The 25,773-nt window shown below is 39.4% G+C and overlaps 1 protein-coding gene across 2 annotated transcripts in view; it reads right to left on the bottom strand.

Moving 5' to 3' along the window:
* SIMC1 (SUMO interacting motifs containing 1) overlaps positions 1 to 25,773 on the bottom strand; it is a 78,410-nt gene that overhangs the window by 2,972 nt on the left and 49,665 nt on the right. For both annotated transcript variants that reach the window (XM_069473904.1, XM_069473903.1), the window contains 4 exons: positions 21,696 to 21,848; positions 19,711 to 19,839; positions 6,120 to 6,276; positions 5,854 to 5,938 (listed from right to left, as the gene is read on the bottom strand). In XM_069473904.1, coding sequence (XP_069330005.1) covers positions 5,854 to 5,938; positions 6,120 to 6,276; positions 19,711 to 19,839; positions 21,696 to 21,848 — 524 coding nt within the window. The remainder of the gene's footprint in view (positions 1 to 5,853; positions 5,939 to 6,119; positions 6,277 to 19,710; positions 19,840 to 21,695; positions 21,849 to 25,773) is intronic.

Genomic DNA, 25,773 nt, shown 5'->3' with positions numbered 1-25,773 from the left:
GAGGAAAACAAAGTTATAAAGTTATCGAATCCCAAATCCACAGGCCAGCCCCAATAGGGTTCTAGAAGCATGTGGAACTGAGGCAAAGGAATACAAGGCCACACACAAGCCAAATGTACTGAGAGAGTTCTGAGGATTTCATGACTCCCAGCGCACTATACCATCATTTTCTCAGTCTCCTCATTTATGAAATGTGGATAATGGCATGTTCGCTAACAAGGTTATTAAAAGGATTGAACTACAGTGTGTCCAGAAATTTAGGAAGCAGAATAAACTTATTTTAAACAGTATATTAGGTTACATTTTCAAATAATATGCTCAGTGTTTTTCCTCAACCTTCAGATGAAATACTGAAAAGTAAAGTCCCTCTAAACTTACCCCAATGGGCCTAATCGTAATCTGAAAAGAAAGTAAAATAAATACACTACAGCATGTTCAAAAAGTCTGCAAACACAGGAAAGAAACCTGCCCTGACATGCAATTGCAGGGCTCTTTCAACATTCAATGAGCAAAAATTTACGGTGAGTACCTGTTATATATCTGGAACTGGACTGCACTCTAGGGACACAGTGAAATCAGAGATTTGGGCCCAGTCCTTGTAGACTGACATTCTAATTGCAGGAAGCCTGACAGTAAGTAAGCCAACAAAATTAATTATAGCTTGTTGTGAATGCAATCAAAGAAATAAACCAGATGCTGTGATAAACAGTAACGCTGGGGGAGATGAGAGAAGCAGCCCATTCTAGCCAGGGAGGGCCTCTGGACTGAGTCCTGAAGGATAAGAAGGAGGCAGCCATGTGAAGGTCCAGGGGAAAAGCAGTCCAGGTAGAGAGAAGAGCAAGCACAAATGCCCTGAGGCGGGAAAAACGTGCTTTGAGAATTAGAGGTAAAATCAGGGTAGCAAGCCTTCTGCCATGGGCTGATGCAATAAGAAGGCCCTTGTCAGATGCAGGCCTCTCAACCTTGGATTTTCCAGCCTCCAGAATTGTGTCAAAGCACTGGGGAGGTATATGCCAAATGTTAATGGCATCCATGGAAGCCAATGAAAATTACATTTGATACTTCACGTGTTTCAGCTAACCTAAAGTAATGACTTTATAAAATGAGAAACTTAAAAAGAAAACAGGGCAGCAAGAGGGAGAGTAGTACTGGATGGGACTGGAAAGTACGCTAGGTCACCTCACAATGAGCTCGGCCTCTGAGAGCAAATGGGGTATCTGGAGGGCTGTAAATAAGGAAATATGATTTATTTCACTTTGCTACTGATGGAGAATGGTCTTAGGAGGACAGGAGCATTTTGGTAGAATTTGATTTTCTTAAACAAGGTATGTGCTACTCTGAAAAATATAAAAATGATTTTGAAAAAAATGGAAAGAAAAGTTGACCGAATAGAGTAAAATAGGGAAGAACTGGGATGCAAGCAAGAGAAATCTAGAGTTTACTAACTAATGCAGGAGATTTAAAGAAGCAAATGCTAGCAGTGCCCATCTAAGCACTGCCCGTGGGGGAGGAAATCATGGCAGTGGACTTCAGCCATTCTGGTCCACGTGGCAAGGCCTTGGACTTTATGCTTCAGCAGAGATGAGAGTTCTTACATCAGAGATTGTTGATTACTATATGAGCAAATTTAACATTGAAAAGGGCTTAGCATAATGCCTGGCTCAAGATATTTTAGCTGATAGTATTATTATTGGTTCTGGATCAATATTGGAGTTAGTGACTATTCTATCATCATCATCATCACTATAGGAAACTCCTACCTAACACAGCAAACTGAGCTCTTTATCTTCCCTGCAGCTCTCTTCCTCCACTTCTCTCCATGTCAGTAAAGGCAGAACCCTGGGAGTCAGCCTTCAGACTCAGTCACTCCAGCCCCGTGAAGCTGAACTTCAAAGCGCCGCTGTCCCACCCCTGCCGTCTCTGCTGCACTCCCCACACGCACATCACCATTGCCCCTCCCCTGACCCCTCTGCCAAGCGACTCACAACAGGCAGAGCAACCTTTTACATTTGCAGATCTGACCATGGCACTCCCTTCACTTGAAACCACTTTGGTGGCTTCCCTCCAGTCTTGGCATCAGCTGAGTTTCCTAAACATGGCCGAGGAGGCCCTTCATGTCCTGTCCTGTCTACCAGTTCAGTCTCCTCTTGTGCTATTCTCCTCTCGCTCACTACATCCCAGCCCTACTAGCTTGTTCTGTGTTCCTCGGACTCACTAAACAACTTCTTGCCTCAGGGCCCTTGGACATGCTGTTCCTTCTTTCCGGAAAACTCTTCCTCCCTACTTGCCTGGCTACCACCATGACTTCCTATCTTAGGTGAAATATCACTTCTTTGGGGAGGTCCTTCCAAAAAAGAGATTAGGTTCTCTTGTTTTGTGTACTTGTACTTTCCTTCACAGCATTTATTTTAATTGTAATTATATGTTACTTGTATGATTGTTTAGGGTGAATCTCTCCACTAAACAATAAGCTATGTAAGGGCAGGGCCATACTGGTCTTATTCACTGAGGTATTCCCAAAGAGCCAGGCACAGAAAAGGCATCGGGTAGGTATGTGTTGCCTGGAGGAATGCATGGATTGAGCTGCTCCCACCTGTTCTGCCTTTCTGCCCTCCGTGGACTATGTATACGATTCTCCTTAGAATGACTTGTGCCTGACCTCTGTGGGCTGCCCTGCCTAAGCTGTCCAGCTGAGTGGGATTCAGGAAAAGCATGCACTTTGTTCATTTAAATATTATATGTTTAAGTTCCTAGGATTCATAGTTTCAAAATAAGAGGTTTTAACTATCCACAAGCACCAGGAAAACTCCCTGACAGATAGCAATTTGTAATTTTGCTGAGGCTCAAACTTGAACTACATGGCTATGAAACTGGGGTGTGGGGGTTGGTTCCCTTGGCCAGAGAGCATGAGCTCAACTGACTGTCTCAGTAGGGCTGCTCTGCCCTCCGTGGAAACGTTTGTAAAATGGGGGTTTAGGATGTTCTTCTCCCCGAGGTCTGTACAAAAGTGATTTAGCAGTGTACAGACTGTTTCGAAAATGGAGGGTGGGAAATTCCTTAGAATCTCACCTTCTAATCTCATCCAGGATTTCATGGAAAGTAATTCCGTCCAGTGTTTTTTCATTGCACACTGACTTTGGTGACAAACCTAAGTTTGAATCCTGGCTCTGCATTTACTTCTCTCTTGGTCCTTGTTTTCCCACCTGTAAAATGGGAGTGATACCTTCATAAGGTTGTTGGGGTATATAAGCCAGTGTATGTGAATTTATCTGGTCTTGTTTGCTGTCTTCCTCCCTGCTAAGAGGCTCCCCCTAAACAAAGGGCAAGCTTGGGCTCTTTAACTCCTTCCCTTCCTCTGTCCTCTTGGAGCTGGACAACTCAGGCCGGTCCCCAGACGCCCTCAGCAACACCCGCAGATTGCGCGCAGAGGGCAGAGACCACTAAGAGGCCCTCACAGTAAAATGCTTACTGACTGATGAGGACGCTGACCATTTCAGCATACCATTCAGCTGTGTTCTTTGTAGGACAATGTTTTCAAACTACTAGTTTTATATAGTTTTCTTTCTTCTTAATTCTTGGTCTCCAAAAAAGGTGGAGAGAACAGTAAAGATAAAACAACATTACAACGCCCCCCCATTTATTCTTGGTTCATATACACTGGTCTGAGGGCCTCCCTTGTCAGGGCATAAAATATTCTGTAATAAAAGCAGATCCCATGTCTATCTTAAGTCACTATTGCCCATAATAGGTGTATTCCCTGGGACTCAAAACAGAAACGAACAAGAAGTGTTAAAGGTGAACTTTAAACAAAAATACTTTAATATTAACCTTACTGTTAGATTTCCAAAAGAAACAATTACATAAACATCAATGAGGCTGAGAACACATGGAATTTGCCTTTGGGGCTTTGGTCTGAGAAGGACACTACCTTTCTTTGAGGGTGCTAAAAAATGTACAAACTGCACCACCCCAGGTGCTGGACTTGACAATGCACTCTTTTACGTGTGAGCCTACCCCTGGCCAGGCAAACAGGCACACTGAAATTCAACTAACATTTATTGAACACTTAGTACCTTTTTTCTCATACCCATTAATTATCAATCCTTGCAAATTCTATATTATTATCCTCATTCTGTAGAAGGAAGAAATTGAGGTATAGAGACATAGTTAGCTGCTCAACAGAGTAGGTGGTAAAGTTGGGATTTAAACCTAGACTGTCTGTCTTAAATCCAGTGCTATTCTTCTAAATATCTCTACAACAGCTTTCTCAGTTCCAGGGCTGAGAGATCTAAGGGCTAGCTTACCTTCCCACGTGCCATTACTGAGCTAAAACCAGGCCCGATGTGACAATGGGAGGTAGACTGTATACACACACTGTCCCCTCACTGTTGAGAGTCAGTCGCAGACACTGTGCCCTTCTACTCCTCAGTGGTTCCATATGGACCTCCTAAGACCAAAGACACTTACTATCATGATCCCGTATAATTATCAAAAATAGGGAATTTAATATTGATATACTATTATCTAATCTATTAAAATTTCACCAATTGTCCCAGTACTCTATGGTTTCTTTTTTCCTCATTTAGGATCCAGTCTAGGGTCATGTATTGCATTTAGTATTCATGTGCTTTTGCTTCTTTTTAACCTGGAACAGTATCTCAGCCTTTGTTTTTAAGACATTGGCACTTTAAAAAAGTATAGGTCAGTTATTTTGTAAAAGTTCACTCAATCTAGGTTCGTCTGATGCTTCTTTGTGATTAGATTCAGGTCATAAATTTTCAGCAAGAACAATACATACTTGATGGGGTGTCCTTCTCGGTCCATTACATCCGGGAGGAATGCCAGGTTTGTCCCCTATCAAGTTACTATTAATATTTTTCCCTTTGTAGTTAATAATTGATTAGGTATTCCGTTTTCCCAAGGGGCTCATTAATCCTTGGCTAATAAAATCATTCTCATTTGAAGCAGCTATTTCATCATTATCTTTGTCAACATTTGCCACCTGAGTGTTACTTGGTGTACTTCTCCCAGATCCTCATAGGTTATTGGCTTTGCCTGTGATTTGAGCAGCTCTGAAGAGCCATTTTCATACACTTAAGGGTACCTAACATCTTTTGCAAGTACATGTTCACCTTGCCACTGGTTTGCTCTGTATTTGCATTGTGTTGACAGACATTTACAATGTCCATAGTCAGTGGTCAATCAACCCAACAAAGATGCTGCAGCGATAGGCCAGGGCCAATCAGGTCATCACTGAATACTTTTCATGTTATGGTAATGACTTTTGCTTACCTACACAGCCTTATGACTGTGAGGACCACTGTATTACTAGCCATAACAAAAATATGTGAATTCTTCTTCTTCATAGTAGTGCCTCCAGCTATGCCATTTCTAGTTAAAACCAAGGAACAAAGCTTTTCTTTTTTTTTTTTTGAGACAGAGTCTCACTCTGTTGTCTGGCTAGCATGTGTCAGCCTAGCTCACAGCAACCTCAAACTCCTGGGCTCAAGCGATCCTTCTGCTTCAGCCTCCCAAGTAGCTGGGATGACAGGCATGCACCACCATGCCCAGCTAATTTTTCTATATATTTTTTTAGTTGTCCAGCTAATTTCTTTCAATTTTTTTAGTAGAGACGTGGTCTCACTCTTGCTCAGGCTGGTCTCGAACTCCTGAACTCAAATGATCCACCTGCCTCGGCCTCCCAGAGTGTTAGGATTACAGGCGTGAGCCACCGCACCCGGCCAGTGCTTTTCTTAAGTGAACAAATTAGAATTCCCTTGCATAACTATTATTCATAAAGATGTCCTTTGTGAGACCTCCTACAATACCTATTTGTGAACAAATGCTCCTTACCTCTTAAAACATGTTGATAACTGGACAACAGAAACTGCAGATGCTCAACCAGTTCATCCCAAGTCTGCCACTGTGTTTTATCCGACTGCAGAGATAGTAAAAGCAGTTGATGATAAATGTCTTCCCCAGTTAAAATTTTTGCACAGTTTTTAATTCATGTTTACATAATGCTCAAACAGTTGTGTTTCAAGCTAAAATTCCATGGGTAGAGAGTCAGGGGAAGGAAAGGTGGTCTAGGCCTGGAATTGAGGTAGGAAAAAATGTACCTGACACTTGAGTAGTGACGTGGAATTGTTCAGAAAGTAGAGGGCCTGGGCCAGAGACAAGGGCAGGCGAGTGGGCGTCTCACAGCTGTGGAGGAATATGATTTCTAACACTTTGCAGCGCAGAAGGTGGCTTTCCATGGTAGTAAAGAACATCTCTCTGCATGAAGAAGAGGAAGAAGGAGTTAATCATCACAACTATATTTCAAAGAACATATACCACAACTCACCCTGAATGTTCTAACATTTGCCCTAAAAAAAGACAGCTAAGAAGGAACTCAGTGGAGTCCTACAGAATCACAAAGCTTGTAGACAGGGCACAGATGAATTTGTTCATGAATTAACAACTGCCAGAATGAGGAAAAAGTCTTTGACATTTGAAAAAGATAATTTTAGGATACATTAAAAAGACAACATTACTTCATACTATGAGAATTAATCATGAGAATAAATATTTTTGAATGCCTATAATGTACCAGATACTATTTGGCACAATAAGGAATACTAAGATAAATAAAAGAGGGTGCTGCTCTCAAGAAGCTGATAGTTGAACAGGGGCAAGAGGTATGCAATGGGAACTTAAATATTAAGTGCAGGGCAATGCACATGTATGCGAGGTGCTGGTGGTGCTCCCAAGATACACAGAAGCGAGTGTGCATTTGGTCAGGAGATTGGAAGCGGCCTTCCTGTGGAGCAGGCAGTGCTGGTGACAGGGTCTAGGCAGGAGCAAAGAAGGCTTGAAGCAGGAGGCATTTCAACAAAGGGAAAAACATGAGTAGATGTACAGACGTAAAAAATATACAACTGTGGCATTCTGGCTTCTTAAATTTCAGAGTCTGGGCCTTCAGAGTCCCAGAGGGACTCTTGCCCTTGACTTTGCCCCTCTGGCCAGTTTCGTCAGCAAAAGGGGGCTGAAGCACCTTCAAAAGCTTCTGAGCAGGGGAATGACAAAACTGGAGCGGTGCTTTAGGAAGGTGAGTCAAACGCGTTGTTCTAAAAGCAATGTTAGCATCCAATAAAAGGCTATGAATCTCACACACAGGGTGCATCTCTGGACTGTCTGGAGGTTTTGGTTTTCTCGGCAGTCCTGGACAGCTTTGTGAGTCGTTGCACTTCTGGGAGGCAGACTAGCTTGGGAGCAGGTAAGGAGACGGCAGAGAGCAGGAGCAGCATGACTTGCCTAGTCAACAAGCAACAGAGCTGCCCCCAAATCAAAGAGTGCTTTCTTCTACAACATCCTGCCTGTTTGCAGTTTTGCAACATCTGGAAAAATAGGAGACTCCCTTTGCCACTGTCACTTACAAAATTGATAAATAAGCAAAGTATTTTTTTCTTTTTTACCCTTACTTTTGTTTTTCCACCAGACACATAAATTATTTGTGTAAAACAAAGTTTAAAAAGAAAAATGAATATTTAAAACTGTTGTTTCTTACTATTCAAAAGTTTTAAAATATCTAAAATATTCTTAAAAATCCATTTCATCTCTTTAATGTGTTTTAAAAATCCTTTTCTACATTGTCTCTGAAAAATTTTCTTCTTTCATGCAAAGAACTCCATATTCTTACATTTACAAGATATTCCTCAAGTTATTTTAAAGTGTGATTTCTACTCTGCATTTGGCCTATTACTCTGACATGACAATTTTCCTATTCAATAATCTTTTATTTGAAATTATATTTTCTCTTCCAATTTTTATGCGTGGGCCTACACTTGTCCTGGGTTTATAACCTACAGATGGTAAATTCATAAATCTACAAAGGACAAGAAGGTGGTTTCTTTTTTTTTTTTTTTTTTTTTTGAGACAGAGTCTCACTTTGTTGCCCAGGCTAGAGTGAGTGCCGTGGCGTTAGCCTAGCTCACAGCAACCTCAAACTCCTGAGCTCAAGCGATCCTCCTGTCTCAGCCTCCCGAGTAGCTGGGACTACAGGCATGCACCACCATGCCCGGCTAATTTTTTCTATATATATTTTTAGCTGTCCATATAATTTCTTTCTATTTTTAGTAGAGATGGGGTCTCGCTCTTGCTCAGGCTGGTCTCGAACTCCTGAGCTCAAACGATCCGCCCACCTCGGCCTCCCAGAGTGCTAGGATTACAGGCGTGAGCCACCGCGCCCGGCCCAGAAGGTGGTTTCAATGTATTGAACACAGTAGGAACTGGAGGTAGAATTATCTATAGTAATTCAAATTAAAATTTTAAAAACAAGGTACGAAGGAAGGCCAACATCTAGATCCAGCCTTACAGAGTAGCTGGCATTGGACTTTCCCTCCCATCATAATCACTGATAAAACATGAAACAACTATTTTCAGGCATTGGACAATTTACTACAAAGGACTTGATTCTTGAGAGAAGGGAAACAAAGGTGGTGAACTTCACTTGACACCAGCTTTCTTGCTGGGGACACTTTCTAATAAGGCAGAGGTAAGTGTGGGTCAGAACAAAACAGTGGGTTTGTTGGGCCGAGCAAACAGAGACTGGAGTCAGGACAGCTGAGGTGGCTGGAATTTGTATCAGAGAAAAGGGAGCTCAGCAAGTGTGTATAAGGGGCCCACTGGTACATGTGCAGGGAGGAGCGCCAACAGCCTGGTAGAGAACAGCTGCTGGGGGTCTGTGAGCTGAGTGGGAATTCTGGAGATCTCAGAGTGCTAAGAGACATTGAGTTGCAACGAGACAGTGGAGAGATCTCACTGAGTATCTCATTGAATTCAGTTGAAGCCCCAGAAAGACAAAGCTTCAAGACTCTGGCTCCTTAATAAGGGCTGCTTTAGAACCAACCCTTACAAATCCTAGAAACAAACCTCAAAAGGAAAAGCTATTCTGCCAGCAAATTAGCTGCACACCAGAATAAAAGTCAGTACTCTTTAAAGAAAGATAGCAAAATTCAGACTCTCAACAATGTAGTGCACACACTGTCCAGAACACACACAAAAAAATTACTAGAAAAAGGAAAAAGTAGGAAAATGTGATTCATATAGGAGCAAAATGTCCACAGAAACAGACCAAGAGGTGACACATATGTTGGAATTAGTTGAGAAGAACTTTAAACAGCTATTGTAAGTATAAGATTTTCTAAAGCAGGCAAACTAAGATGTATACAATGAGTAACTTAAAGACTCTCAGCAAAGAGAATTAGAAACTATAAAAACGAACCAAATGGGCTGTACATGGGTGCTCATGCCTGTAATCCCAGCACTTTGGGAGGCTGAGGTGGGAATATGGGCTGAGTTCAGGAGTTCAAGACTAGCCTGAGTAACATAACAAGATGCTGTCTTTATAAAAACTTAAAAAAAAAATTTAGCTAGTGTGTGCTGGTAGTCCCAGCTACTCAGGAGGCCAAGGCAGAAGGATTACCCAAGCCCAGGAGTTCCAGGTTGCACTGAGCTATGTTTGTGCCACTGCACTCTAGCCTGGGTGAGAGCAAGATCTGTCTCTTAAAAAACAAAACAAAACAAAACAAAACCAAGTGACTCTAAATCTGAAAAATACAATATATGAAATGAAAAGAAAAATCACTGAATAGGCTTCAAAGCAAACTGGGCACTGGAAAAGAAAACATCAGGGATTTTGAAGACTACCCAAACTGGAATAGCAAAAACAAAGAAACAAAAAAACAAAACAACAATAGAAAACACGAGTGCCTCAATGATTTGTGGAAAAGTGTCAAGCAGTCTAACATGTACACTTGGATTCCCAGATGATGAGAGAGGTTGGGACACAAAAATATAAAAAGTTAATGGGGCCGGGCGCGGTGGCTCACGCCTGTAATCCTAGCACTCTGGGAGGCTGAGGCGGGTGGATCGCTCGAGGTCAGGAGTTCGAGACCAGCCTGAGCAAGAGTGAGACCCCGTCTCTACTAAAAATAGAAAGAAATTATATGGACAGGCCGGGCGCGGTGGCTCACGCCTGTAATCCTAGCACTCTGGGAGGCCGAGGCGGGTGGATTGCTCAAGGTCAGGAGTTCGAGACCAGCCTGAGCGAGACCCCGTCCCTACTAAAAATAGAAAGACATTATATGGACAACTAAAAATCTATATAGAAAAAATTAGCCGGGCATAGTGGCGCATACCTGTAGTCCCAGCTACTTGGGAGGCTGAGGCAGTAGGATCGCTTAAGCCCAGGAGTCTGAGGTTGCTGTGAGCTAAGCTGACGCCACGGCACTCACTCTAGCCTGGGCAACAAAGTGAGACTCTGTCTCAACAAAAAAAAAAAAAAAAAAAAAAAAAAAGAAATTATATGGACAACTAAAATATATATATACAAAAAATTAGCCGGGCATGGTGGTGCATGCCTGTAGTCCCAGCTACTCGGGAGGCTGAGGCAGGAGGATCGCTTGAGCCCAGGAGTTTGAGGTTGCTGTGAGCTAGGCTGACGCCACGGCACTCACTCTAGCCCGGGCAACAGAGTGAGACTCTGTCTCAAAAAAAAAAAAAAAAGTTAATGGCCTTAATATTCCAAAATTTAGTGGAAAATATCAATCCACGGATTCAAAAAGCTCCACAAACTTCAAGCAAGATAAACATAAGGAAAACCACATGTAGGTATTACAATCAAACTGCTGAAGATAAAAAACAAAGCAGCCAGAGAAAAAGGACATTACATACAGGAGAACAAGAAGAAGAAATTTTAATGACTTCTCATGAGAGACAATGCAAGCCAGAAGACAACAGAACATCTTTAAAATAAAGAGAAAATACCTATCAACCCAGAATTATATCAAAGCAAAAATATCTTTCATAAAGGTGAAATAAAATTTCACTTTTACATTTAAACAAAATTTAAACAGACATTCATTATCTGCTCTACAAAAAATATTAAAAGAAGAATGTTCTTTGGGTGAAAGAGAAATGATACCAAATGGTATCAATGATATCTTCAAGATCAGTTGGATCTTCAAGAAGGAGGGAAGAGCATCAGAAATGGTAAATATGTAAGTAAATATTAACCCTCGTCTTTTAATTTATTTAAAAAACATCTACATATTTAAAACAAAAATAATAACACTTCAACCTTGAATTTATAACAAATGTGGAAGTAAAATGTATGACAATAATAACATAAAGGATGGGAATCAGGTAAATGGAAATATACAGTTATAAGATTCTTTTTGTAAAAAAAATTAAAAAATTTTTTTTTTAGAAACAAGGTCTTGCTTTGTCCCTCAGGCTGGAGTACAGTGGTGTCATCACAGCTCACTGCAACCTCAAACTCCTAGGCTCAAGCAATCCTCCTGTCTCAGCCTCCAGAGTAGCTGGGACTACAGGCATGTGCCATGATGCCCAGCTAATCTTTCTATTTTTTTTTTTTTTTTTAGTAGAGATGGGTCTCGCTCTTGCTCAGGCTGGTCTTGAACTCCTGAGCTCAAAGCATCCTCCCACTTCTGCCTCCTAGAGCGCTAGGATTACAGGCGTGAGTCACTGCACCTGGCCAGTAAAATTCTTACATGTTAAGTAGGACAATATTACTTCAAGGCAAACTGTAGTAACTTAAGGCTGTATATTATAATTCTTTTTTTTTTTTGAGACAGAGTCTCACTCTGTTGCCCAGGCTAGAGTGAGTGCCGTGGCGTCAGCCTAGCTCACAGCAACCTCAAACTCCTGAGCTCAAGCAATTCTACTGCCTCAGCCTCCCGAGTAGCTGGGACTACAGGCATGCACCACCATGCCCGGCTAATTTTTTCTATATATATTTTTAGCTGTCCATATAATTTCTTTCTATTTTTTTTTTAGTAGAGGTGGGGTCTCGCTCTTGCTCAGGCTGGTCTCGAACTCCTGAGCTCAAACGATCCGCCCACCTCGGCCTCCCAGAGTGCTAGGATTACAGGCGTGAGCCACCGCGCCCGGCCTGTATATTATAATTCTAAGAGCAAGCATTAAAAAAAATTTTCAGGGTAAGCATTTGATAAAATTCAATACCTACTCATGATGAAAGCTCTCAGAAAACTAGGAATACAAGGAAACTTCTTCAACTTGTTAATGAACATCTACAAAAAACTTACAGTTAGCAAGATAATTAATGGTGAGCTAATATATTAATCAGTAAATAATTAATGGATTGAATCCTTTTCCTGTAGATCATGAACAAAGCAAATATGTCCACTTTTACCACTGCTAGTCAACATAGTTCTGGAAGTTCTAGCCAGCACAATAAAGCAAGAGAAGGAAATAAAAGACATATAGATTGGAAAGGAAGAAACAAAACCATCCCTATTTGCAGATGACACGATGGTCTACACAGAAAATCCCCAGGACTCTTTGGGAAAAAAGCATGATCCATAAAAGGAAAAACTGGTAAGCTGGATTTCATCAAAACTTTTGCTCTGTAGAAAACCTTGTTAGGAGGATGAAAAGACAAACTACAGAATGGTAGGAAATATTTGCAAACCACAGGTCTGACAAATGACTAGTATCTAGAATATATAAAGACTCTCAACTCAACAGTAAAAAGCAAACAATCCTTTTAGAACTTGGAAAAAGAGCTTTATCATTAAAGAAGTTACACAGATAGCAATTAAGCACATGATAGCAATGTTCAATATCATTATTAGCCATTAGAAAAATAAAAATGAAAACCATAATGAGACATCACTACATATCTATTAGAATGGCTAAAATAAAAAAAAGTGACAATGCCAAATGCTGGCCAGGATGCAGAGAAACTAGATCACTCATACACTGCTGGTGGGAATATAAAATGGTATAGCCACTTGGGGAAACAGTTCAGCAGTTTCTTAAAAAATTAAACATGAAACCATAATGACATAGACATTGTACTCCTGAGAAATAAAGGCTTATGTTCTACAAAAATTTGTACATGAATGTTTATAGAAGATTTATTCGTAATAGCTCCAAACTGTAAAACAACACAGATATCCTTCAATGGATAAATGTTTTAAAAAAAACAAAACTGTGGTACACTCACACCATAGACTACTACTGAGCAATAAAAAGGAATGAACAATTAATACACACAACCTGGACGAAGCTCCAGAGAATTATGCTGAGTGAAAAAAGCGAATCTCAAAAGGTTAGATACTGTATGACTTCATTTACACAACATTATTGAAATGACAAAATTGTACAAATGCAGAACAGATTAGCGGTTGCCGGGGTGAGGCTGGGAGGTAAGTAGGTGTGGCTATAAGAGGGCAATATGAGCAATCCTTGAAGTGACAGAAATGTTCTGTATCTTGGCTTGTATCAATCTCAATATCCTGGTTGTGATATAGTATTAGTTTTGCAATATGTTACCATTGGGGGAAATTGGGTAAAGCGTACATGGGATGTTTCTGCATTATTTTGTACAATTGCATCTAAATCTACACTTATGTCTAAATAAAATTTTAATCTAAAAAAAAGAGCTAAAAGCCAACAGGAGAGAGAAAATGGAATAGAAAATACTTGATTAATCAAAAAGGAGCCAGAGAAGGAGGAAACAATGAACAAAGAACAAACAGGACAAACAGGAAACAAATATAATAGCAAGATGATGGGTGTAAACCCAATAATTAAATTATATGTAAATGGAATAAATACTTCCATTAAAAGGCAGGGATTGTCAGCTGACTAAAAAAGCAAATACCAACTACAGACTGTTTATAATATACTTTTTTTCTTTTAACTTTTTGGATTGACAATTTCAGATGTACAGAAAAATTGTAAGAATAGTACAAAGATTTTCCATATGCCTTAATACCTTTCACCCAGATTCCTCAAATGTTAACATTTACCACATTTTTTAATCCTTATGTGTCTTTTTATTTTTTCTCCCTGAACTGAGAGTAAGTTGCAGACATAATGCCCCAGTCATCCTTAAATGCTTTAGGGTACAGTTCCTGAAAACAAGGACATTCTCTTAGATGACCAAGTAAGATGATCAAAATCAGGAAATTAATGTTAACACATAGTAGTATACTATTGACAGGCCTTAATCAGATTTTTATTTTCCTAATAATGTTATCTACAGCAAAAGAAAATCCCAGGTCACAAGGTACATTTAGTTGTCTGTTTTTTAAGGTCCTTTAATCTGGAACAGTTCCTCAATCTTGTTTAGTCTTTCATGACACTGACATTTTTCAAAAGCACAGGCCAATTTTTTCAAGGAACGTCTCTCATTTGAGATTTGTCTGATATTTTCCCACAAACAGATAAAGGTTATGCATTTTTGGCAGTACTGCAAAAGTGCTTTATTATTCTCAATGCATCATATCAAGAGGCACATGATGCCAATTTATCCTATTGTTGCTGTTAACTTTGGACTTGATTACAGTGATACCTTCGTTGTAAAGTTGCTATTTTCCCCATTGTAATAAATGAGTATCTCGTGGGAATATACTTTGAGGCTCTGCAAATACCTTGTGACTTCACAAACTTTCACCATTTCAGTATCCATTAACGTCTGAATTACTATGATAGTTGTCAAACAGCATTTTTTCCTAATTCATCATTTCTTCTAAAATTATTAGTTAGCTTTCTACTACTGTAAGGAAGAGGGTCCCTTCTCCTTCTTCCTTCCTATTAGTATTGGAATCATAGATTCCTATTTTATTCAACAGATTATAATCCTTTCCTGTCAGTACTCATATTGGAGCTCAAATTTTCCCAGATTTTGTCAATAAAAGCCCCTTTAAGCTGTGTCTTTTGATATGTTCTGAATAGTCTTTGAACACTTCCTTACTTTCTGGCACAAAATGTTCTAGGCTTGCCTTGTACCTTATCTACCTCAGTTCTGGAATCAGCCATTTCTTCAAGAAACTTTGGTTCCTTTTAGGGTAAACAGGAATTTAGAAACAAAGATCTGGGTATGAGATGTGCTCACCGATACTAAGGAATAACTGCTTCTATGTTCTCTTAGTGGGGGGAGGTAGGAAACAGCTGTATGAACACATACACACATGTGTATCCATAGACCCTCACACACCTACATTTATTCCTGTATCTATCCATATTTATTAGAAACCACAAGTTCATATTGATACCTCTAACTCCAATCCAGCACCAAGGGTTCCTTCTATCCTTTCCCCTTTTCATATGTGTAACTTTCTTCTCTGACATTGAGAAACTTGGCTCTAATAATCTACAATACGTTTATTTGTTTAATCCTAGAATACACATAAGACAGTTTTTGAATTGTTAATCCATACCTCTGTGAAAAAAGACTACCAATGAGAGCCCAATATTTATTTACATTTTGTCTTTACCATGAGGGCATTTAGTCTAAATATTGTGCTTTAAGTTACCTGGACAAAGATGGAGAATGGATTAGTGGTTGCCAGGGCTTGGGGAGGATGGATGGTTGTGGCCATAAAAGGGTAGCATGAAGGATCTTTGTGGTGATGGGACAGTTTTGTATCTTTTTTTTTTTTTAATTTGAAACAAGGTCTTGCTCTGTTTCCCAGGCTGGAGTCCATGGTGTCAGCACTGCAACCTCAAACTCCTGGGCTCAAGCGATCCTCCTGTCTCAGCCTCAGGAGTAGCTGGGACTACAAGTGTGCACCACTGCGCCCAGCTAACTTTTAAATTTTTTGAATAGAAAGGGTCTTGCTATGTTGCTCCGGCTGGTCTCAGACTCCTGGGCTTAAGCAATCCTCCCACCTTGGCCTCCCAAAGTGCTGGGATTATAGGCATGAGCCACTGCGCCCAGCTCAGTGCTGTATCTTGACTGCAATGATGGTTATATAAATCTACATGTGGTAAAATCACAAAGAGCTACACACAAATGAGTGCATGTAAAATGGGTGGAATGTGAATAAAGTCTTGGATTATACCAAGGTTAACTTCCTGTTTGTGAGGACACACAGTACCTCTTTGTAATAGTAATAGTTTTTGCAACTTCCTTTGAACCTATAATTATTTAAAAATAAGAAGTTTTTAAAAAGTTACTTGGGCTTGTCCCTCCACCCCTACCTCCATTTTATTTATTTATCTATTTATTTATTTTTAATTTTTTTTTTAGAGATGGGGGTCTCACTATGTTGCCCAGGCTGGCCTTGATTTCCTGGGCTGAAGTGATCCTCCCCCTCAGTTTCCTGAGTAGCTGGGACTACAGTCTTGCACCACCGCTGGCCGGCTCCCTACTATTCCATTAATTTAAAGTCCAGTTAAGTTAATTTGTTTCTGTTTGTACTCCATTTTAGGCACTTCCCTCCCTGAACTTCCTTGGTGATTGTCTTTTTGAGTATGTAAAACATTAAATGGCTCTAGAAAGGTTAAAAGTTGTTTTTTGTTTTTTTTTTTTGAGACAGAGTCTCACTCTGTTGCCCGGGCTAGAGTGCCGTGGCGTCAGCCTAGCTCACAGCAACCTCAAACTCCTGGGCTCAAGCGATCCTCCTGCCTCAGCCTCCCGAGTAGCTGGGACTACAGGCATGTGCCACCATGCCCGGCTAATTTTTTCTCTATATGTTTTTAGTTGTCTATATAATTTCTTTCTATTTTTAGTAGAGATGGGGTCTCGCTCTTGCTCAGGCTGGTCTCGAACTCCTGAGCTCAAACGATCCGCCCGCCTCGGCCTCCCAAAGTGCTGGGATTACAGGCGTGAGCCACCGTGCCCGGCCATAGAAAGGTTAAAAGTTTTAACTGTACAAAAAGGTATACTCAGGGAAGTATGTACCAACCCAGTCCAGTCAATACCTTTTCTCCTTTCTCCCATTCCCACCCACTTCAGTGTATAACCAGTTTTATTAGTCTGTGGCTTACCTTAATTTTGTTTCTTCTTTCACAATTGATCAGAATCATGTATATTTTTAGATTTCTCCTCCTTTCTTATAAAAAATGTTTATGTACTAAATATACTCTTTGTATTTTGCTTTTTAAAAATAACATATCTTAGAATTCAGTTCATAGAAATTTTCGTATTTTTTATCTTTTTATAGCTGCATAATACCCCATTGTATAGATGTACCATAGATAGTCATCACTGTCCTATGTATGGGCATTTGGGTGTTTCCAATATTTTGCAATTACAAAGAATGCTGTAGTGAATATCCTTGTGCATATGTATTTTCATATTATTAGAAATATGTCTTCAGGGGATTCCTAGAAGTGGGATTGCTGGGTCAAGAGGTAAATGAGCATTTATTTTTGTTAGATATTATAAAATTCCCCTCCATAAGGCTTGTACCAGTTTTTGCATTGCCATCAGCATTGTATGGGTACCTATTTTCTCATAGCCTCACTAATGGAGTGTATTACTGTTCTTTAAATTTTTCACTATTTAGATAGGTGAAAAGTTATATCTCTGTATAGTTTTAATTTACTTTTCTTTAAATGTGAGTGAAGAAACATTATAGAAACCATTAAACATTATAGGAAAATAAAATTACAGATCAATATTCTCTGTCAACATAGGTGCAAAAACCCTTTGTACAATATTAGTAACTTAATATATAAAGAGGATAACAGCATAACCAAGTAGGTTTTTATTCCAGGAATGCAAGGTTGGTTGAACATTAGGAAATTAATCAATGTAAGTCACCACATCAAAAGAATAAAGGAGAAAAATATGATTACCTCTATAGATGCAGAAAAATATAATTTGACAAATTTCAATACTATTCTTCATAAAAACACTCAATAAACTAGAAATGGAAGGAAGCTTCCTCAATCTGACAAAGGGCATCTATGAAACAGCTAACATCATACTTAATGGTTAAAGACTGAATGTGTTCCCCCTAAGATTAGGAATGAGGCAACAATATCTGCTCTTATGATTTCTCCAACATTTTACTGGAGGTACTACCCCTTGCAATAAGGCAAGAAAAGAGCAAAAGGCATACAGATTGGGAAGGCAGATGTTAAACTCTCTATATTTGTAGACAACATGCTTTTATACATAGAAAATATTAAGGAAACCATTAAAAAATCCTACTAGAATTAAATACATTTATCAAGGTTGCAGGGTTTCTACACACTATCAATAAGCCATTGGAAAATGACATGTCAAGCAAGTGTATGCATTTGTCAAGACTCAACGAATGATACTTAGTTACTCATTCCTTAGATTACCCATTTGTCTCCAGAATCTCGTCCTACATAAATGAGAGGTATGGGAGTTGGACCCAAATGAAATACTTCTGACAACATATTAGAGCAAGCATGGCATTTATATGTCCTTTTTTCTGTCTAACCACTACAACATACTGCCTTCTTTGCAGTCTTTTTTTTCTTCTTCTTCTTGAGACAGGGTCTCACAGTCACCCAGGCTAGAATTTAGTGGTGTCATCATAGCTCACTGCAACCTCAAACTCCTCAAGTGATCCTCCTGCCTCAGCCTCCCAAGTAGCTGGGACCACAGGCAATGCGCCACCACCTGGCTGGCAAATTCTTCTATTTTTTTGTAGAGACGGGATCTCACTCTTGCTTAGGCTGGTCTTGAACTTCTGGCCTCAAGCAATCCTCCCACCTCAGCCTGCCAAAGTGCTAGGATTACAGGCGTGAGCCACCACATCCACTCTCATACTGCCTCCTTTGAATAATGAATTTGGGATTAAGTAGCCCCAGATTTAAATCTGGATTCCAAATCTGTTTAGCTGCACAACCTTGGGCTAGTTAATGTCACCTCTTTGAGTATTTTTCTTATTCATTAAATGGGATAACATTATAAGGTTTCATGAAAATAAATGATATAATTAATTCGACAATGGTTGACAACATTGGAGGAACTCAGTAAATGTTTGTCTTAATCTTAGCAGGGTATTTTAATTAAGTCCTATTATAGTACTCTATGGTATGACATTTTCTTATAATAGAAGAAACCAGAGCTGCACAAGAGTAGTCTTGGTTGCCAGATGGGAGCTTAGGGACCCGGATGGGAAGCAAGCATTTAGCTAATGGAGGTGCACTGAAGACAAATATACACCATAATTTCCCAAGTGTCACCACTCTGCAATAGCTTTCTCATAGTTATTCACCTTACCAGCAATTGTTCATAAATTCATATTCATTCCAATTTATTTTTCTTCCTCTGGATTTTAAAATTACTGGTTCAAGGAAGGAATCATTGGTCCTAGCCAAAAACTCTATTTCTTTATCTCCTCCTAATAAAATACTTTACTAATTTATGCTTAGAGAAACTGAATTCCTTATTCTTACTATCTGGGTGCTCATTCTACAGGTCCAATTGTCTTCAGTGGGTCACCTCTCTGTCCCCTAATATTGGACATGTCTATTTCATTCATCTACCAAGCATTCAGTGAACACTTAGGCCAGGCCCTATGGATGAAGATCAGAGAAGGTGGTAGTGCTTAACAGCTGAATTTTGAAGGATGAATAAGTCTTTAGAGAAATGGGTAAGGTAGGGAAATTTATGCTCTGTTTGGGGTACCCTGTCTCTTCCCAAGAAATTATGCCTTAGCTGCAAATAATAACAATTAGTTGAGAACCTCCTTCCTTCAAAAAGTCAAAGAGACAGGAATCCCATTACCGCTTTCTTCCTATTTTAACTAGTTAGAAATTTTCTTTTTCTTTTCTTTCTTTTTTTTTTTAGCTTGTAATTTTCTCTTGTGAAATTCTGTTACCAGCAGGCAGGACAGATAGAAAAGTTAATTTAAGAAAAATGACTTCCTAAAGGTTTCTTTCCCCCCCTAAAAAACTAAGACTCACCTCTGACTCCTCTCAGGAATGTCCAGCACAAATCCAAACATCATCTCAGCAATTTTATTGGAGCTGCAGGTGGGGGTCCTGTCCACCTCCACGGCTATGGATAGCATCCTCTGAAGCTGGCACACAATCCTGAGTCCAGAACATAAGACACAGATGAGTGGGAGGGTCTGGCAAGGAGCCACCGTGTGGCTAGGAGGAGGTCCCCACCAGTGTACATCAAGAATAGAGACTACTAAAGGATCTTGTAAAGCACACACAAGGTCAGGGAGAACTACTCAAGCCATCAGCATGCTTTCATTTAGCAGTTTCACCTACCTGAATCCCTTTTGCCAGATCATACTGTCTGAACCTCTGAGAACCTGGGGTTGAGCTGCAAAAGCACGCTGCTTTTAAATTCAAAAATAGAACCACACAATCTTAAGGATCTAGAGAACTTTAAGGATCATCTGACCTATAATTTCCCTATTTTATAGATGATGAAACAGGTCCAGAGTGACTAAAAATTATTTCAATTTCTTTGATACAGGAGAAAATATGTATTTGCCATATAGTTTTTTCTTGTTACTGTTTCCTTTACAATAGTTTCTAAATTCAGTCTCAGAACTTTTGCTGGTGGAACCTGACCTTCTCTCCCATTCAGCCTACTGTGGGAGACACCCAGTCTGATATGGCATTCCTGATGTAGGAATCCAGGAAACCCCTCAGAAAGGTAAGGCTGGCCTGATATCAGCCTTCTCTAACACGTATTATTTGTGATGGAAGGAAGGGCTTTGTTTTTAGAAAATCTGCAGCCAGTGACAATAGGTGGACCAGACTAGGGCCTTGGGCATCAGATTCTGGCTGTACAATGATAAGCTGTTCAACCTTAGACAAGTTACTAACTCTGAGTCTAAGCGTTATCATCTATAAAACAGGGGAAGAATATCATGCATTTCATAAAGTTGTGAGCGATGTGTAAAATATCTGGCAGACAGGCACTCCTTAATGAAAAATGGTAGCACCTATAACTGTTGTTGATAAGATCATCATAAAATTGACTTTTAGGAGGCCTATTGTTATTTCTGCTAATATTTACTTATAACAAATTTATTATGATTATTATTATGAGATCAGCTTCCATTGAAGGAACAGTATTTGCCTCCCTCTTGGGTTTGTATATGGTACCTCTGAGATAACCTCACTTTAGGGCCTTCTCCAAGAAAATGCTTCATTGTTCAAAAACATTCCCCCTTTAGATAAAATAGTGTCTTCTAAATTAGTTGAAATCTGTAGGCTTTATAAATCAGGTAGGTACAAGCAGATTATAATTATAACACTGTGAATTCAGGCACAAATGCTATATTTGAAATGTCAAGTGTGACTGGTTTTTAACAATATATATGATTGGCACGGAATACTAGGTCACTTGTACAAGGGCAGCCCCAGCCTCTAAAATCCTGGCATTTCTCAAAAAAAGCCAAGACCACTCTTAACTCCATAAAAAAAATGCCATGAATCTCTTTCCAGTGCAGTCTGAGGCAATGAGATCTACCTTGACCTGTTGGAACCTGCAGGTTGAACTGCTATTTTCCCCTAGGACTAGGGGAGATAAACACAGGTCCTTGAGGACTTGAGGTTGCTGGAACACCGCTACCCACCACTCCTCTATGTCAGTAGCTACCTCAAGTGATTAGTAGCTGTAACCCTTTACTGTCTCTTAGAATCCAGGAAAGGAAGTGCAGTGTCCTTTAGCTTTTTGTTCACTTCTGCTTTGTGACTTTGTACTTACTTTGTGGAGTCCTATTCATCTAGGGGTGAAAGCACCTGCTTTTGTTCTACTTTGGAATTAGAATGTAGCGTTTAGTTAAACTAAGCCTTTAATAAGAATCAGCCTGTGTTACAAGATCTTGTTAATTTGAGGGAAGCAACTCTTAGGGAGTGGTGCTGCTCTCTAAAACACTAAATCCCAATAGCCCGGGAAAGACAACTTCTGCCTGCCCCCTTACAGCTGATTGGTGTTCTTCGTCAGGTTAGGCTGGGAAGAAGGGTAGCTACTGCTGGCTTTCAAGACTCCTGTTCCTGAAGAGGTTTGATTCCCATTTGGGGGCTGAGTTAATCCATCTGCAGTCACTGCTTTGACCAGCCACTTGATAACATCCCTGCAATTGAAAAAGGATAAGAAGGAAAAGGTTTATTTTTTCTTTTCCTGGGCAGGGGAAAAAAAAAAAAAAACAACAACAAAAGGAAAGAAAAAAAAAAAAAGAAGAAAAAAAAACAAAAGAAGAGGTTTAAACTTCTGTTGTATTTATGATGTTCTGGACTACAGCCTTAATCTGAGCTCCCAGATCCCTAGATTTCCCTAAAGGCAACAAAGGGGGCCCTTAGGTTATTTTTAATATTTAAATCTAATGAAACCCCATATTTAATTATAGTAAGGCTAAAAAGCTAACTAAAAAATAACATTCTTCTTTCAGCTACAATTATTGAAAGGTAACTGCAGGGTCAAAGAGCACTATCTGTGACTTCCTGGCCAGGTGGAAAGTTGGACTGGATGACCACAGAAGTCCTTGCTGGCTCTCTATTATTGGGTGTCATCTGTTAATTCTAATAACTAAGGTTTAGAGTATGTGCAGTGGAGTCATACTTTAAATACAGGGCTTAATCTCTAAAAGTTGGTAAGGTAAGAACATCTCATATAGTCAAAATTACTTTTTGATGGTCACTTAGGTAACCCAGGTAAAAATGGTAGATTGAATACACATATCTAATTTTGTTCCCTCCTAAAACCCCACTAATATTACAGTAAATACTTAAAAAAATATATCTATAAGGAAGGGGAGGAGAGGAGACAATAGCAGTGAAATCTTATTTAAAGTGGAAGGCAAATGAACTATACTCACAAAATAGAATATTACATAGTAGTCAAAATGAATATGCTATGACAGGCAACAATACGGACAAATCTTAGTACTATAAAATATTAAGTGAAAAATAAAGTTCTCAATAGATTACATACAACATGATGTCTTTTAATATAAAGATAAAAGAGACTAAAATTAAAATATATACTTTATAGGAACACATGTACATACAATAAAAGTACATAGAAAGGAAAGAAATATTTCCAAAACATTTTTAAGGAAAAAAAGAAAGGAAAGGAATGAAATGATGAATATGCAGGATGGAGAATATCTTGGGCACAGGCAGGGGCAAAGGTGGGAGATGGGGGATGGTGTGTGGTTAGAGGTAGGTAATTGTCAAGGTCCTAGTCTTTGATTTGGGGGTAGGTTAAGAGATGCTGATTACAAAATTAAAGGTAACTAAGTAACTAAGCAAATAAATCAAGTGTGTCATGTTTTAAGAATGATGTTTAATCCAAATCTATGACTTTGGTAAAGAGATAAATTTTAATTGACTTAGCAGAATTGAGGAAGCTGAATCCTAAGCCAACAGCAGAGAACAACAATCCTATTTAATCCTATTTACTAAAAAAAAAAAAAAATCTTCAGTAAGTTCTGCAAGTGGCAGTACTAGGTTTCTCTGAAGTGAGGGTGAAGGGGTGTAAGTTAAAATAAATTGGATGGCTTGAAAGCTCTTTAAGAAATTTTCAGACTCCTAGGTCTTTTTACCCAACCCTTCAGACTACAGGTAGACTCAGTGAAGAGGTAAAACAAAGGGTCTCTGGACTGGGATACGAGGCATAGCTTGGAGGCAATGGCACCAGGGCAAACAGGGACACTAAATGAACATACGCATGCTCAATGCAGAGACCCTTGCTATCTTCCCACACTTATCTTCCAAAAACCTGAAGTTCCAGTCTCTATCATTCATGTAGGTGATTAGAAGTCTTCTCTGGAAAACTCAAACAGCCCCAGGAGGAAAGACCTGAAGACACTGACTTGAGTGATTTTCTTAGAAATGGAAAACCAGGCTAGGTGTGGTGTCACACCTGTAATCCCAGCACTTTGGGAGGTTGAGGTGGGAGGATCACTTGAGCCCAGGCTTTTGAGACCAGCCTGGACAATACCCTGAGACTCTGTCTCTAGGGGGAAAAAAAAAGAAATGGAAAACTAGTTCCACCTACAGGGAAGTGCAGAAATGACAAGTCCTCCCATGTCCTCAGAGCTTCTTTTGAGTCCGCGACCTTTATACATGGATAGACTACCAAGGTTTATCAGACATCTATGGAAAACTTCAAACATAAGAGATAGAGACCAAAATAGCAAAAACAAACAAACAAAAGGCAATGTAAAGAAAACAGATATTATGTAGAGAATTAGAAAACAAATAAAAATGAAAATCATCAAAGATATGAGATGATATAGATCTAGGAAAGAAGAAAACAAGAACATAATACTATTTATTAATTTCAATAAGGAACACAGAAAAAAATAAAAGAGCTCTTGGAAATTGGAAACACAATAACAAAAATGAAAAACCCTATTTATCAGATATGAAGAGATATGAAGGATATTTTACCAGACTGAAATGGCCGACTGAAAGCCCAACACAATGGACGAATATAGACCTTCAACAAGTCTAGTGGGCAAAAAGAGAGCTTTGCCAACTTCCAGAGGAAAAAACCAGAGCACATTTAAAGAATAAGTACTCAAAATAGCTTCTGACATCTTAACAGCAATTCTGGGAGCTAGAAGACAATGGAAGATTTCCTTCAATGTTCTGTAGAAAAGTTATTTCAAAGTCTCAAAAACGTTGCTTCCCATATACCTTTCTTAGAAAGCTAGTAGAGACTGATTCCTTAACACAAGAGAGTAAAAACCAAGAAAGAGAAAGACATAGGACAAGTAAGTTATCCAACAGTGGAAAGAGGTAAAGGGAACTCTCACATTTACAATGAAGAAGACTGGAAGAGGACAGAATTTGGGGTTGACTTCTGATTTGCACAAAGAAAGCAAGAAAACTAAAAATACGACAATTATTAACTCTAGGGAAAACAAAAAGGTATGAATAAAGGAAAAGTAATCATAGTACTTGGCTAAATTCTGAGTGGTCTACATAGTCAAAGTAATAGAAACTTTGAATATTGATTTAAAAAAATTATGGGCTTGGTACAGTGGCTCATGCCTATAAGCCCACCACTTTGGGAGGCCAAGGCAGGAGGACTGCTTGATGCCAGGAGTTCAAGACCAGCCTGGGCAACACTGCAAAATCAGCTGGGTGTGGTGGTGCGTGCCTGTAATCCCAGCTACAGGCTGAGGCAGGAGGAAAACTTAAGCCTAGGAGGTGGATTTACAGTTAGCTGTCATTGTGCCACTGTACTTCAGCGTGGGTGACAGAATGACTGTCTATTAAAAAAAAAGATATAACTATATTAATGGTACAGGGGCTGGGAAATGTGTGTGTGTGTGTATGTGTGTGTGTGTGATGTGGGAAGGTGGGGAAGAAAAAGAGTTAACTCCTAATCTTTCACGCAGGAAGTCAGTAGATAATGGCTAACAACGGAAAATCAAGAAGTAGAAACACACCTATGTTATTTCACCATATGGAGGTGAATATCAAAAGAATCAATTAAGAGCTGGGAAAGAGAAATGCAGGTGAGGGACCTGGAGACAAGTGTTTCTTAAATCTTGTAGAACTAGTTTATCTTTGTACGTATAGTTAAAAATGAAATAAAGAGAAGAAAATCCCTTAAGAGGGCGTCATATAGAGACTCACTTAGCATTTTTTTTTTAAAAAAATCCTCTTCAATGTATAATTTACATACAGTAAATTGCCAGGGTTTTGTTTGATGAGTTTAGATAAGATATGTAGACATCCATGTCATCACCACTTCAATCTCATATTCATCTCTTAGTAAATCAAAGATAGCTTGTTTTCCTTACAGCTAGAACAAATGACTTTTTTCATTGATTGAGCACAAAACAGAGGACCTGGCTTGCATTTAGAGGCTATAAATACACCCTCTCCATGCCTATCTTTAAACCTAAGAGTCACTCTGTACAGTGAGAGGCTCACACCATGAGAGATGGAAACGAAAGCAACTAAGAGAACAGTGGGTCATGTCTTCCATCTGCCACTCACTCTAAAGCCAAGCTCACAAAGCATAATGGTAGATAGAATTGT

Source organism: Eulemur rufifrons, chromosome 7 (assembly GCF_041146395.1).
Source record: "Eulemur rufifrons isolate Redbay chromosome 7, OSU_ERuf_1, whole genome shotgun sequence".
NCBI classification, from domain to species: domain Eukaryota; kingdom Metazoa; phylum Chordata; class Mammalia; order Primates; family Lemuridae; genus Eulemur; species Eulemur rufifrons.
This window is presented reverse-complemented; position numbering and strand designations above follow the sequence as displayed.